This window comes from Equus przewalskii, chromosome 12 (genome assembly GCF_037783145.1).
Source record: "Equus przewalskii isolate Varuska chromosome 12, EquPr2, whole genome shotgun sequence".
Classification (NCBI taxonomy): domain Eukaryota; kingdom Metazoa; phylum Chordata; class Mammalia; order Perissodactyla; family Equidae; genus Equus; species Equus przewalskii.
In genome coordinates this window covers 29,075,286-29,090,221 of record NC_091842.1, presented here as the reverse complement: position 1 = coordinate 29,090,221, position 14,936 = coordinate 29,075,286, and the positions used below count along the sequence as shown (strand labels likewise).

General features: G+C 52.8%; 1 protein-coding gene and 1 long non-coding RNA gene across 2 annotated transcripts in view; one reads left to right on the top strand and one right to left on the bottom strand.

Annotated features, from left to right (window-relative positions):
• Positions 1 to 1,199: 1,199 nt before the first annotated feature.
• LOC139074753 (uncharacterized) lies at positions 1,200 to 6,800 on the bottom strand. Its single transcript, XR_011524475.1, has 3 exons — positions 6,661 to 6,800; positions 4,917 to 5,234; positions 1,200 to 2,053 (listed from the first exon to the last, which is right to left on the bottom strand). It is a non-coding gene; the product is annotated as an uncharacterized lncRNA (long non-coding RNA).
• The window catches only part of XYLT1 (xylosyltransferase 1), a 304,820-nt gene continuing 296,301 nt past the window's right edge, over positions 6,418 to 14,936 (top strand). Inside the window, exon 1 of the mRNA XM_070566664.1 lies at positions 6,418 to 6,925. Coding sequence (XP_070422765.1) covers positions 6,593 to 6,925 — 333 coding nt within the window. The 5' untranslated portion in view covers positions 6,418 to 6,592. The remainder of the gene's footprint in view (positions 6,926 to 14,936) is intronic.

Here is a 14,936-nt window from a genome sequence, read left to right as displayed (position 1 = left end):
TATTAATTATTGTTTGAGAAAATCCAAAATGACAAAAAAACTACTATGAATTAAGGAGCATTTTGCATTTATACAGCACCATAGCCCATATACACAGTGATCTACACTATTGATTCAGCTGACTGAGGATGCTGGGGCCTAAAAGGAACCAGCCTCCCCAAACAGTTGCTTTTCCTGAGACAGGTCACGAAACACTCCAATGTCACTCCCTCAGTGAGGACCCCCTACCAGCCTGTTTAAACTTGCCCTATTCTAGTCATCCTGGCAGATCTCTCCCTTTTTATTTCCTTCATAGTGCTCATCACTCTCTGATATTACTTGTTTACACATTTATTTACTTGTCTTGGCCCGTCTGCCCCACTAGAATGCAAACTTCACGAGGGCAGGAACTTTACGTGTCTTATTGATGGCTGAATCCCCAGCATGAGCACTGTCCTCGGTATCGAGTAGGTTCTCAATAAATATTTGGTGACTATTATGTGTTGAAGTCCTCCAGATAGGGCTTGGTACACAGTAAGTGCTCAATAAATGTTAACTCTCACCATCACCATCATCACCATTATCACCACCATCATCACCAACACCATCATCATCATCACCATCATTATCATCACCACCATCAGCACCATCATCAGCAGCAGCACCATCATCATCACCATTATTATCACCATCACCACCATCATCACCATCATCAGCACCATCATCACCACCATCACCATCATCACCATCATTATCATCACACCACCATCAGCACCATCATCATCACCACCATCGGCACCATCATCACCATTATCACCATCACCACCATCATCACCATTATCACCATCATCACCAACACCATCATCATCATCACCATCATTATCATCACCACCACCATCAGCACCATCATCATCGCCATCATCACCATTATCACCATCACCACCATCATCACCATTATCACCATCATCACCAACACCATCATCATCATCACCATCATTATCATCACCACCACCATCAGCACCATCATCATCGCCATCATCACCATTATTATCACCATCACCACCATCATCACCACCATCACCAACACCATCATCATCACCACCACCATCAGCACCATCATCATCATTATCACCATCATCATCATCATCACCACCCCATCATCACTAGTGTGCTGGGCACAGTCCCAAACTGATAGCCCTAGTAAGCAGATTGGGCACCACTGACACACCATAAACATTTATTTTAAAGATAAAAAATGTCTGCCAAGGTAGTCTGAGACTTGGACGGGGAGTGTGTCCCCTTCTTGAACATCATGCACTGGGAGGACAGCAGAAAGGCTGTGAGCCCCCGGGGACCCAAGGTGCTGGGGCAGAACAAGGCCAGACAACCTCTGCAGAAATTCGGTGGTTTCTGATTTTCTCACTTCCTTCTTCATGGGGGGGGCTGGGGGAAGGGGTCTCTCCTCCTCCCCCGATCCCCCAAGCCCCGCCCTTGCCAACTGGTGGGGTTTCCTTCTGCACGGCAGGGGCGCCAGCTCCCCTTAGGCGCTTGCTTTTCCCTGCTCTCTCTGGATCTCTTCTCCAGGAGAGGATGCGGTCGGAGGAAAGTTATTTGCTAGCTAGAGCTCCCTCTGCTGATACACCGGGTGGAGGATTCGCTGGAAAAACCGCAGGTTTCAGAAGCACAGCTGGGCTGGGCATCCGGCAGGGCCTGCCTCTGCCTGTGGTCTGACCAGAGGCTGTTTCCTTCTCTTGGGCGGGGTGGGGCGGGGCGGGGTACGGGTGATGTCTGTCCGTGGCCGCAGGTGCTTTGGGAGCCCCGGGAGCTTTCGGCATCCTGGCTTTTCTCACCTCCAGGTGCTCAGGAATCCTGGTGCTCGCGGGTGCTTGCCGAGACACTCAGGGATAGGTCGCGGTGGGACGATGTTCGATGCCAAACTCTCCCACGGAGACTCAAAAACAGGTGACCCATGTTTACGCTGTCTGTTTGATGCAGAAGTGAAACTAAGCGGAGGTTTTTAATTTTTTAAGAGCACAGTCAGGGTCAATTTGTAGAGTCTGGGTAAAAACAGGCTCTAATAAACCAAAAAGAAACAGACACGTGATTAAGATGATAAAAAATAACCATGTGTTTGACTAAATTTGAGTCTCTGGCTGAAGTTTATTTAAATTCTGAAGGAGGCACGTCAGGCTCTGGCCCTCTGGTCCCCTCTGTCAGGACTGCCTGAGGGGAGGGCAGAGCATTTCTCCACCCACCAGCCTGCCAACGTGACCGAATGGACCTTCAACTCCGCCAGTGGCCGGTGCCCACATCTTCCAGGAAATACATGACACTCCTACGTCCAACATCCTGATCCTCTGCCCCCCAGCAGCCTTAGGACCTAGGTATTCTTTTCTTCACCTTTTACAGATGAAAATATTGAGAATCGGTAATGTTAGGCGACTTGCTTAAAATCACACAACTAAAAGGGTGCTGAGATGGTGATGGGTTCCAGGAAGCACCAGTTGGCCCGCTGGCTTGCTGCTGGAGGAACGCACCGGGCTCATTTCCGCTTGCCCTCCTGTGACCGGTGTGCATTCCACGACCCCAGCAACGTGCCGGAGAGAGGAGAGAGGAACGAGACAAGGTCCTGGCCCTTGGGGTACTTGGAGTCCTCTATCAAAGTCGAGAATTAGCTTGAATTAGATTTAGTGCTGCTTCCTCCAGGTAGCCTTCTCTGACTTCCCCTTTTCCCCTCTGATATCTTTGGACACTCATAATTGATGCTGCCCTACTGTTATTAATAAAACGAATAATACCTAACATTTTTCTGAACCCTCACTATGTACCAGTCTCCATAGAAAAGAATCTTTACACGGGTTATCTCATTAATCCTTATCAGAAATCTATGCGAAAGATCCTATTAGTATCTCCCATTTTACAGATGAGGCAACTGAGGCATAGAGAAGGTGACCAACTGATGCTAAAAGTCTCAGTTAAAAGGCGGGAGAGCTGGGAAGCTGTGTGACAGCTCCTTGAAGGTGAAGACCCCCTCCCTCTGACTTCCCTCACAGCCCCTCACTTAGCAGTGGGCACACCCAGCACCTTACAACTCGTAGTTGACTGATTGATTTCCTCCCCCCCCCCACTTGAACGTGGTGCGGAAACAAGATTTGCGGGTGGAGATGGGGAGGGAACCCCACACGTCGGTTGGTACCTCTTTAGAGTTCTGGTTCTCAGTTCACTCCAGAGTAGGAACCGTATTTAAAAAGAAAAAGTCCTCAGGGGACCTTCTTCATATCTCTATTTCGCTTGCCCAGCATGACGCCTGGCGCATAATCGGGTCCAATACATCTGTGTTGAATGACTGAATGAGCTTTAAAAATTCTAAAGAAACTTGCTGCTGTTGCTACAGCTGCTCTGCCAGAGTCTCGGGCGGGACTCCGGCTCTTTCTTCTCCATCAGGCTCCACGGAGATGCCGGAGGTGCTGTCTGTCTGTCTGTCTGGAGGCAGGAATATGGTCTTGGGTCCCTCTTCATCCTACAAACCTCACAGAAGCTGTTTATGGCCTCCATAACCTGCCCGGAGCTTTTAAACCTCTTTCTCGCACGGCTTTTTATGAGTTAAGATACAAACAACTGCCTCTCTCTCCGGGGACTTGAGGGCACGAGTCCTTAACCTCCCTCCTTCAGCCTGTGGCCCTTGAGGGAGCTGACCCAGAGCGTAGGCCCCAAAGGACTGTGGTTAAACGTGTCATGCACAGCAAGCAGAAACATCATTGCTGCTTAGCGGGAAAATGCAGGCGAGACCTTGAAGCAAAGATGGGAGGCCGGAGGGCAGAGGTGCTCAGAGCCCTCAGCGAGGCCTCTGCTGGGACGAGAAGCTCTGTTTGGACACTGAGGAAGAGTCCGGGGGACATGACATGATGATCTTGGGGACCATCTCCTCCAGTCCCTCATTTGGCACTAAAGAAACTGAAGTCCTGGGAGGAGAGTGACTTGCCCAAGGTCGTGTAGCATCACTGTGGCTGCATGGAATGGATAATGGCAGCTGCCTTCCCTGCACCTAGTCCCTCCTTCCTACAAGATCCTGATTCCTGATCCCTACAGAACGTCCAGGTGGCTGCAGGGAAGCTGGCTTCTCCTCAGTGCCAGAGGTGACAGATGGCGACCTTGGTCAAAGTAATCAGAACGTTGTCTTCCTGGCTGCAGTGATTGGTTTGGGGATGGCCTATGACCTAAAGCTAGTTCAATCAGAGAGAATCTCTGGACCTTTGAGGAGAATGCTGGGAAATACTGACCCTCCTTCCCCTGAGCTAGAAATGAATAAAAGATACAAGTAGTCTCAGGAACTGATGCTAGGCATCTTGCGACATGAAGAGAGAACCTCAGGATGAAGCAGACCCCATGAAAGACAGAGGAGAGATGGAAAGGAAAGAAATCCTGGGTCATAGTTCCGAGCTGCTGGATCAAACCTCACCTGATGTCTTTCCTCTGGAACGTTCAGTTACATGATCCCATAAACTCTATTTTTCAGAGAGTTAGAATAGGTGTTTTATTACTAATAAACAAAATACTCTCAAGTGATAAACAGACAACAGAAGATTCATGGCTGTAGGAGCTTGTCTCTGTTCTTCTACCTCACTCCTAGTTAGGTGGGCTGAGCCCAAAGGGAAGGCCTCTATGCCTGGCCAGGCTGTAGATCCTTGGAAGGCTGAGTCTGGTCTGGAGGTCAGCATCCCCACTAGCTGTCATTTTACACTCCCAGCTCAGAGAAGTAGGTTGGCTTATTACATGGGTCCAGAAAGCATTTTCTTGGTGGCCACTCCCGCCCCACCCCTAGGAACCCATGAGCACTTTGTGTGTATCTCCAAAGTGATGATGATATCACAGACATCTAGATGTGGCTTCTCCCCTAGACCCCGAGCTTGTGGAAGGGGAGACTAAGCCTCACTCACCTTTGGGTCCCTGCACCTGGCCCAGGGCCTGAGACAAGTTTGATGTTCATGGACACTTGTTGAGCGGATGAAATGATCGCTTTCCCCTCCCTGCCTCCTTCTCTGATGGATCCTCTTTAGGCCCCCATTTTCTTCCCTTTAAAAGTTAGGCTGAGGGTTCAAAGCATAATGGACAAGACGCAAAGCCTTCATCCCGAGTCCTCCATTCACACACTGGGGATTCGGTCTGCTGCTGTCTTTGGAAAGTGCTAGGTCCTGTCCAGGACACCCACTCCCTCGATGCACTCTCCATGTGTTCAGGCTGCTGTGTATAGAGGCCTGGACGAGAGGACAAGGAACGGAAAGACTGAGTCAGAGAAGGCTGGGGATGAAACTTGAGTCCATTGGGATCGTCAGTCTCAACCCTCATTGACAGAGGAGGAAGCTCGTGCCCCGGGAGGAGTCCTCCTGCCTCAAGGTCACCGGGACAGTCCAGTCGGGATGGGAAAGAAGCCCACTTTCCAAGGCAAGACCCCTCCCCGGGGAGCTGAGCCCTGTGCAGACAGGAAGGCAGACTTCAGGACGGATGGGAAGAAGGACCTGGTGAAAGGCTGGGCGGGGGGCGGGGGGGGGCGCCAGACTTTGGGGCTTGCAGCCCGGAAAGGTGGAGAAACTCCACGGGGTCTCCCTTTCCTCGCTAAAGCACTTGCTTGCCAACTGGGGTTGGAGTCTCTTGGCTTGTGCGTCCTTAGGGACCGGAGAAGTGACTCAGTGAAGAGCTTAGCACATCGTTGGCACTAGGGGGTGGGAAGTGATTCAGGAGTCACTCAGAGACTCATTCATAGCCTCTCCCCTGCCCCTATAAGCCAGGGATGCAGGCTGCGTGAGACCCTTCTGTGGCTCTGACGCTCCTGAAGAACCGTTTCTCCCGGCTCCAGCTGCCCAGCGGTCTTTGTGACCCCGGAAGACCCCTGGCTCGCAAACTCCGGGGCGAGGAGCCGGCTGCACTCAGCGGCCTCGTGCTTGCTTCCCACATGGAAGGCAGGAGCTCAGGACCCTCCGATGCTCCTCACCTCCCCTTGATTCTGAGCGGGCCCACCCTCCCCCAAAGCTCCCTCTGCTTTTCTTCCCCCGCCCCTTTTTCTCTGTCGCGGGAACTGAGCCCCTCTCCCCTACCCGACTCCGTCTCGTGTCTTGGGGGTGTCTGTCCTCTCTGCTCGCCCCCACCCCCTTCCTTTCCCTCCTCCTTTTTCCTCCCTCGCTCCGCCCCCAGGCCCCGCCCCTCGCCACCCCGGCCCGCGTCCCCTCGGCCCCTTGCGGGTCCCCCGGCCCCCCTGCCCCGAGGAGGGGTGTGGGGAGGGGAGCCCCGCTAGGCCCCCACCCTCCCTGCGCGCCCTTCCCGAGCGCGCGCGCCCGGCGCCCCCTCCGCGGCCTCGCGCTCCCCGCCTCCCCGCCTTCCCCTCCTCCTGGTGACGTCCGGGTCCCTGCCCGTCTGAAAACTCCGCGCCGCGGCGGCGGAGGCGGCGGCGGCGGCGGCGGCGGAGGAGGAGGAGCAGCGGCGAGCCGAGGCGGCGGCGGCGGCGGCGGCCGGAGCGGGAGCCCGAGCGGCAGCCGGCGGCCGCGGGAGGCGCGGGGAGCGCGGGGGCGGCCCGAGCGCCCGGGGTCCCCGCGCCCCGCTCGCCCGCCGCGCTCCGAAGATGGTGGCGGCGCCGTGCGCCCGGAGGCTGGCCCGGCGCTCGCACTCGGCGCTGCTCGCGGCGCTCACCGTGCTGCTGCTGCAGACGCTGGTCGTGTGGAATTTCAGCAGCCTCGACTCCGGGGCCGGCGAGCGCCGCGGGGGCGCCGAGCAGCCGCCCCCAGCCCCGGCCCCGCGCCGCGAGCGCCGGGACCTGCCCGCCGAGCCGGCTGCAGCCCGAGGAGGCGGCGGCGGCGGAGGACGGGGGCCCCCGGCGCGCGCGCGGGGAGGCGGCCCCGGAGAAGCCCGGGCGCAGCGGCCGGCCAGCCGGGGGTCACTGCCCGCGCGGGCGCTGGTAAGATGCCCTTTCGGCTCGCGTCCCGGAGGAAGGGAGGGAGGGAGAGAGGAGGGAAGAAGAGAGGCAGCCCCGACCCCACGCCCCCCAGCCCTGGAACCCCCGTCTTCAGACTGGGACTCCCCAAGCCTGCTGGCTCCACATCTCTTTCCCCTGGAAGCCGGGGTGGGGTCCCTGGCAAGGCTCAGGCGCCGTGGGCTGCCCCATCCCGACTCTGAGGTCTGCCCCCTTGGGGTCTGGGGAAGTTAGCTCCGGAGGAAGCGCTTTGGGGGTTCCTGGAGCCTGGCTGGGTTCCTGTTCCCCGTCACTCTCGCTGGCGCCCCGACTCGCTCTGTGCATGTGGGTGTTGGCGGCTTGCTCCCTGTCTGAGTGCGTGGATCTTGCCGCGGATCCTCGGCCGCTGCTCCGGTGCTGCTCGCAGCATCTCTGGTTTTTGCTGAGCCGAGTGCAGACCACTCCGTCCCCTGCTTGCCTCCTGGTTGTCTTTGCCTGGCCCGAGAGGGGGTCTGGGATCGGTGCCCCAAGTCCCCAGCGTGTCTCTGAATCAAGACTCAGTCTTGGGTGCCTGGTCTTACTTTGGGTCTCCGGTCTCCCATCTCTGGATGTCTCCTCCGTCTCTAACCTTGCCCTCTCCTGGTGCCCTCTCCGACTTTCCTTGCGGGCTGCTCTCCAGTGTCCGGGTACGGCCCCTTCTCGATGCTTGTCTCTGGCACTCTGTCTTGTGTGTAGCTGGTTCCTGTCAACAGCCGTGTGTCTGACCACACAATCATGACTTCGGCTCCTGTGGATTTTCTTTGCCCTTCTTGGATGTGAACGCTCTGTGCTTGGAAACTCTTCCTTCCACAGATCTTCTGGGGCCATCTGGGTGTCTTCCTGTCCCCGACTTCTCCAGGGATGCCTTTCATGCCTTCTTTGGGCCGCCTTGCTGAGCCCACTGAACCAGGAGCACACAGGTCTGGAGGTCACAGTCTCCAACGTTGGGCCAGGGTCTCAGCACCCGGTCATGTGAGTGTCTGTCTGAAGGCATAACGATGTGGCGTGTGTCTGTCTGTGTCTTCATCATACCACTTGCCTACAGGGATTCTCCCAGCCCTTGGGGGACATTAGACACCAGGGGGTATTTTCAGGATCCGCAGGCACTGAATGCACGTCTCTGTCACTTGTCACTTTGGGAGCCCTCACTGAAGGCTGCCTTCGGCACAGCGTGGTGCTTTTTGATCTGCTAAACTTCTTTGGAGGCAACAGTAACCCTCTTTGCCGGAGGATGGCCCTTTGTGCCTGCGGGCTGAGCCAGCCCCAAGACGTGATGCGATGGCATTTCATGTTCCTGGCTGTTCGGTGTGGGTAGCTGGGAGATGTCTTTCCCCCGTTTTTGGGGAGGAGAGTGGAGTGAGGTTCCTGATGGAGAACCAGAACATTCTCAAAGTCCTGCGGCCTCTTGTTTGTGGCAAAGGGTGCTCCCCGACGCTGCCTTGGAACTCTTGGAGTGGATAGTGATGTGTTTGGGCAGAGATGCAATTAGAAGTTCTTTCTGGATTCGGAGCCCTGCTGGGAGGCAGGGTGGGAGGAGTTCTGGATGTGCGCTGCTGGTCCAGGGTGGGAACACGTAGGGTGGACATGAGAGACAGGAGACTTAGTGTCTCCTTTGCATCTGGGGTTCAGACGGGCATCAGGAGGCGCCTTTTGGGTGCAAATTCCACCTGTTGCAACAAGCGGAAAGAAGGCGGGAGGCCTGGCTGGCTGATTTCTTCCTGAGTCCCTGACGCTGTGAATACTCCGTCTACACCCCCTCTTTGTGCGTTCAGTTCAGTGTCTTAGTCGCTCACCTCCCAGCTCAGCCACAGAGAGGTTTGCAGTTGGAGGGGTGGGTGGGAGCATGCCACTTTTCCTTTTTTATTCTTTTTGGAATTCCAGTTCTAGCCGCAGAGTTGCTTTGATTTCCTGAAACTCCGCTTTCATAATCTTCAAGATCAGTTAACTGTCCCCCAGCCACATCTCCCAATGTCTCCATTTATTTACCTTCTGCTATAGACGTCTACTATGTATTTTTTTATTTTTCCTGTCTTCCTCCCTTCTTTGTGGTTGTCTACCATGCTGTTGTTCACTCTTCTCTCTCCGGGATTTGGATTTTATTTTATCTGCTTTTGCGACTCCTCTGTTCTCCCTCCCCCAACATCTACCCCTATGTCCTGCTAGTTCCTGAAACTACAGTGCAGACATGCTGGGTGCAGCGCGGGTCTGTCCTCCTCCGACTGTGCCCACCCGGCCCCTGCCCTTCCGTGAGCTCAAGGAGACCAGAAGGGGGCAGGCTGTTCCCAAAGTCTCGTGTCGCCGGAGCTGGGGTTGCAGGCTAGGCGAGGACCAGACCATTTCTCGAGCCTCTGAGGCCCCTGCAACATGCGGTTTGTCTGCAGACCTTGGCGAAGCTGCTGGCATGATGCTTTGGAGGGAGATTCGGGAGTGAGACATTAAAAAAAAATTCGCTGTGATTTTCCAGATGGCTCTTGTAAGGAGCTGCTGAGGCACAAGCCTGGAAGATGATGCCTCGTCTGTGGGCTCTGTTGCGGGCGGGAGTTGGGTGGAGTCGTCAGTTGTGGTTGTCACGTGCAAGGGGAATCTGTGGCCCGGGTGGTGATGGTGGGTGTGTCCCAGAGTGTCAGGCAGGCGTTGTGTACAGAGCACTTTCCAAATCAGACCTTGCTGCTTCCTGTGCCCACCCTCCCAAGGCTTCTGTACTCCCCTCTTTTGTGTTTGGGGGGCTGCGTCCCAGTGGAAGGACCCGGTTGTATTTTTGGTGCATTTTAAGAAGCCAAGAAGAAACACTCAGTTTCTCAAGCAACAGAGTCAGAGAGCGTGAGGATAGAGGCAAGATGGGCAGATCCATAGAAGATTTGTAGGCTCCCCTTTTCCTCTCAGCCTCTTTCAAAGCTGTTAAATATTCGAATCATTGCGTGAATTGCAGCTGAGTTTTGTGGCTGTGACACTGATGCCTGCATTGGGTCTCCAGTAAGCTGTGGATTTTCCTGTCATCTCGGAATTTAAGAAACAGATGGGCTCACTTATAAAGGGAGCAGAAACATGACGGAGGGCGTCAGAAAGATCACGCTACAGGTTCTGAATAGAATTGGAGAAAATGAAAGAGAGCTGTGTGTGTTAATGTAACGAATGTTTATTGATCCACTTGAGGTCCTCAGATTTATTGCTTGTGCCCTTAGATAAACTGATCTCACTAAGTTTCATTTAAGAAACCTAATTTTCTACTGCCCTTCCACACACACATACACACACACTCTCTCTCTCTTAAAGTAGAATGGGGTTTCTGTGTTGTCTGACTCCTTTGAAATGTTGATTTTTCGGCAGAAATTCCTCATACTTCACATTACTCAGATAACTCAGGACTTTTTCAGACATTGGCAGTGACTTTGAAAAATGGGTTCACTGTATCCGGATTGCCTCTGGTTCTAACGGGCTCAGAGGCGTAGCTTTTCTTTCTATCCAAATGTTTTGAGACCAGAGGGTATTTTCTTGATGGTTTGCTGTTTTCACACTCTCAATGGAGTTTTATTTTGCTTGAGCAATGCAATACACTTGGTATACAGAAATATGCAGCATTGAACAATATTTATCTTACTGCACACGTTGCCATCTGCTTAATCATATACTGGAAAATGTTAAGTAAAATCGATAAATAAAGGTAGAAATTTTATGCATAGGTATATGTAATTTTATATATGGGTATAAATTTTATATATATATATATTTAGTCGTCTTAACACGTTAGATATTCTCTCTAGTTTGTCAAGTGTTTTTAATGTTCCAGAAAGTTGAGTGACAAATGCTTGCTATTGTGCAAATGAGAAGCCAAGGCAAAAGTTACTGTTTGCTAGAGATTGTCCGACTTTGATCCATGGTCTTAACAGAAAAGGAAATTTGGTGTCTTAAGCTAGAGCAGATACCTGACATCATTGCGTGTGTGTGTGTGTGTGTGTGGGCATGTTTTCCCTAGAAAATAAAATATCCTTAAGGATATCTCTGTAGTAAGGGGCTGCCCTCCCACCCAGAGCTATTTATAACTGGTGGGGCCATAATTCTCCCTGCAGAAAGACTGAAATGCACAGTGCCCACATAATTGGATGGCCCGGGTCAGGGCTGACCGAGTCTCTGTCTTTTGGTTAATTCTGCCCTAAGAGCTGTCACTTAGGATAACTCCCTCTCTTTTTCCTTTTGCATCTCCTCATTTCTATTGATCCCAGTCCCCATCTATCAGAAACAAAGAGAAAATTCTCTGGGGAAGATGAAAAATAAATAAAACACAAACTCAAATCCAGCAAGACCGAAGTTCAAAAGAAGGGCTGTGGGAATAGGAGAAAAAGTCACAGGAAATGTGTGCCAGGCCCTGGTGCAAATGAAAGAGACCTCCATTACGTGTCCTTGAGTCTGACATATGTGGGTTCAGATCCCAGCTCTGCCGTTTGCCATCTCCGTGATCTTTGGCAAGTCCTTCTAACTTCGATCCTCTGTAAATTGGGGTGACCTCATAGGATTGTGTGAGAATTAAATGTAATAATACGTATGAATCGATTTGCGCCTGGCACATAAGAAATGCTCAGATGTGAGCTGTTGCTCTTAAAAAGAGATTCTTAGTATGTTTCAAAATAAGCAATTTTGTCCAATTATGTGTTTTCCCACGCAAAGTACGGTTTGAGGGAAATCCAAGACGGCAGAATGCATCTAGCTTCTTCTGTGTGCACTAGCCTTGGAGCAGGATGGCATGTGCTAGAGGGAGGAGTGCTAACATTTATTGAGTGCCAGCTGTATGCCAAGCATCCTTTAGGTGTGTTGCATGCATTCTATTATTAAATGCTCACCAAAAACAAAGTTCAGGATGGAAGAAGATATTACCCAACTAATAGAAAATTGAAGCTAGGGACACCAGCCTAGAAATTGCAGGTCTTCTGCGTGCCAGATACGTAGCAGGAATAATGAGGGCTTTGCAGATATTGCTTGTCTCAGTGAATCTTTCTGATTCTGTGGGATAGGACTGTTGCCGTCCCCATTTCACAGATGAAGAAACTGAGGCTCAGGGAGGTGAAGCAGCTTGCTCCCTGAGATTACCATGCTGGGGAGTAGAAGACCTGGGTCCAGCCCCAGGCCTGCCCCAGTCCAGTTGACGTATAGATTTCTGAGCACCTTGTCCATGTAGTTCTTTCAAAAACCCTAAATGCAGCCAAGTCACTCCTGAAAATCTTTATACCACTTTTCTCACTTAGTGTTGCAGATTCCTAAAAATGTGCAAACGCTCAGGGCCGGCCCGGTGGCGCAGTGGTTAAGTGTGCACATTCCGCTTCGGGGGCCCGGGGTTTGCCAGTTCGGATCCCGGGTGCAGACATGGCACCACTTGGCAAAAGCCATGCTGTAGCAGGCATCCCATGTATAAAGTAGAGGAAGATGGGCATGGATGTTAGCTCAGGGCCAGTCTTCCTCAGCAAAAAGAGGAGGATTGGCAGCAGTTAGCTCAAGGCTAATCTCCCTCAAAAAAAAAAAAAAAGTGCAAACCCTCAAAAAGGAGCAGATAGGTAGTTTTCTTTGAAGCAGACCTGTAAATAATGAGACAAATAGAAGGATGATCGTAATAATAATGCCTAGATGGCTGTTATGATGTTTCAAGTCCTTTGTTTGTATTAACTCATTTACTCCTTCAGGGCAGGTACTATCATGGTTTCAACAGCCAGCAGTCATGATGCTCATATCTCACCTGGCCCTGGTCGGGGTGTTTACCAATGTTAACTCATCCAGGCCTCATGCTCCTAAGGTCCACGGTTATGAATGGCACAGCCAGGATTTGCACCTAGGCTGTCCATGCTCTTAACTGCTCTGCCCTACAGCCTCTCTCTTAGAAGCATCTCGTGGGAGTCCCCAACCTTGGAACCACAGCACTCATTTAAGGAGGCACATGGGTGATTGATTCGGTCATAATGCCCAGCCCCGAGGACGTTTTATGGTCCTGGAAAAGAAGGTGTCACCCTAGAGTGAAATATGCATCGTGCCTACCAGGCAATGATGGAACTTGAGCTGCCCGGCGGGCAGAGTAGGGAGTTTTGAATTCAGCTCCTCCTAGACAGGGCAGGAGGGGGAGAGGGCACCAGGCAGGGCTCCTTGGCTGGGGGAAACACCCTTTCCTTCATCAGCAGCTGGCTTCCTGCTGCTCCGCTCATCCCACGCAGCGGCTCTGTGGTTCTCTCCGGAGGAGCCCACGACTGGCCCCGGGAGCCTGGGCGATGCAGCGAGGTATCTCTAAGAACACGCAGCCCGGGTATCTTGTGGGCGCTTCCTTCCTTCCGCCTGCAGCAGAAGCGGCCCGTTTGCCCGCAGATACGCATCAGGTTGTTTGCCTCTGATCCCTGTGGTGGGGTTGCCTCCTCCCTCATTGGAAGCCAGAGAGGTTACAAAGAAGGTGGCAGGGACCGCGGCTGGCGCGTGTGTCGTCTTAACCCCTTTGACGCTGTAGCGAGCAGGGAGACTGGCATTGTTAGTATCAGGGCCTGGGAGCCCTGACGTCCCGTCCCAGCCAGATGGCAAAGGGGTGGCACCCTAAGGGCATTCTCCAGTCTTTTTAGGGGGAAGATCTCCCCCTTCAGGGCCATCTGTGGGCAGCTAAATAGATTTGGTCTGTCTTGGGCCTGGCGTGTCCCGGCCAGGTGACTGCTGGCTTATCTGGCCGTCTAATCCTGGCTCGCATGTCTGTGGATGCTAATGACTAGCATCTCCTCCCAGGGACTCCTTGGCTGTAATCCCTGGCCTCGAGGCACATTGTTTAAACCCACAGGAGTTAAGTTTATGGGGCAGAGAGATTGATGCAAAGGTCATGAAGAGGAAGGGGAGGAAGATTTCCATGCACTAGACGCTGTGGAAGTTCTAGAAAGACATGATCTTATTGAATCTTTACAACATCCTGCAAATTAAGGGCTGTTAGTCCCATCTCTGTTTTACTGATTATAAATAATAAAAATGAAGGCAATAAGTTAGATGAAAGTTAAATAGCCGAGAAGTGGCCAGACTAGGAATTGAAGGTTGGTGGTGACTCCAAAGGATGCATTCCTAGTCTCTACTCAATTTAGAGTCAGTAAGTCCTTTTTGGTTCCTTGGCCCTCCCTTTCTCCCCTCCCTCTCATCCTTTCATGCATGCATGCATCTACCCATGCATCCATCTATCTATGCAGGCATGCATGTGTGCAGCTGTCTATCTATGCAAGCATGCATCCATCTCTCCATGCAGGCATGCACCTGTCCCTCCACCCATCTCCCACTCCAGTACCTAGAGCATGCCAGGCACTGTACCTGGCTCTGGACCTGTCTTTGTGAACAGGACAGGTGTGCTCGCTGCCCTCGGGGAGAATATCAGTCCAGCAGGTAAGGTTAGGGCCACGGCTGATAAACGGCCTATCAACAGACGTTCCTCCCACGTCCTAGCCCAGTTCCTTGCTGATCCCCTTCCCATGATGACCTCTGGGACACAAGAGGAAGGTGTCCTCTGGACAGGTAGGGGCCAGCAATAGTGTGATTCAGGGCCCTTTGGAAACCCCCAAAACTGCCAGCCATGCGGCCTGGACTGCTGCACTCACAGGGGTCAAGCTCTTCTTAGAGCTGACTAAGGAGCCCAGAGATGGGCACTGAGCCGCCCCAGGTTTGCAAGGGGAGCAGGTGGTCAGATGCTGTGGGGCCTGGGAGGTGTGTCACGTGATGTTTAGTTTGGGGTGGGAGGCAGGGCTCTGCCATTCATATGTGTGTGACCTGGACATGTTACTGCACCTCTCAGGGGCTCAGTGTCCTCATCTGCAGTGCAGGAGCCAGGCAGGCACCCCCCTGGAAGGGCCTGGTGGTGAGGCTCAGCTCCAGCCTGTGGTCCATGCTCCCATCTTCCTTCCTGACGCAGCCTCGCGGTGAGGGATGTTTGCCAGAGACGCCCCCAGATTCATGGCCCTGGGTGGGTTTTGTTTGGCTCACACAGTAT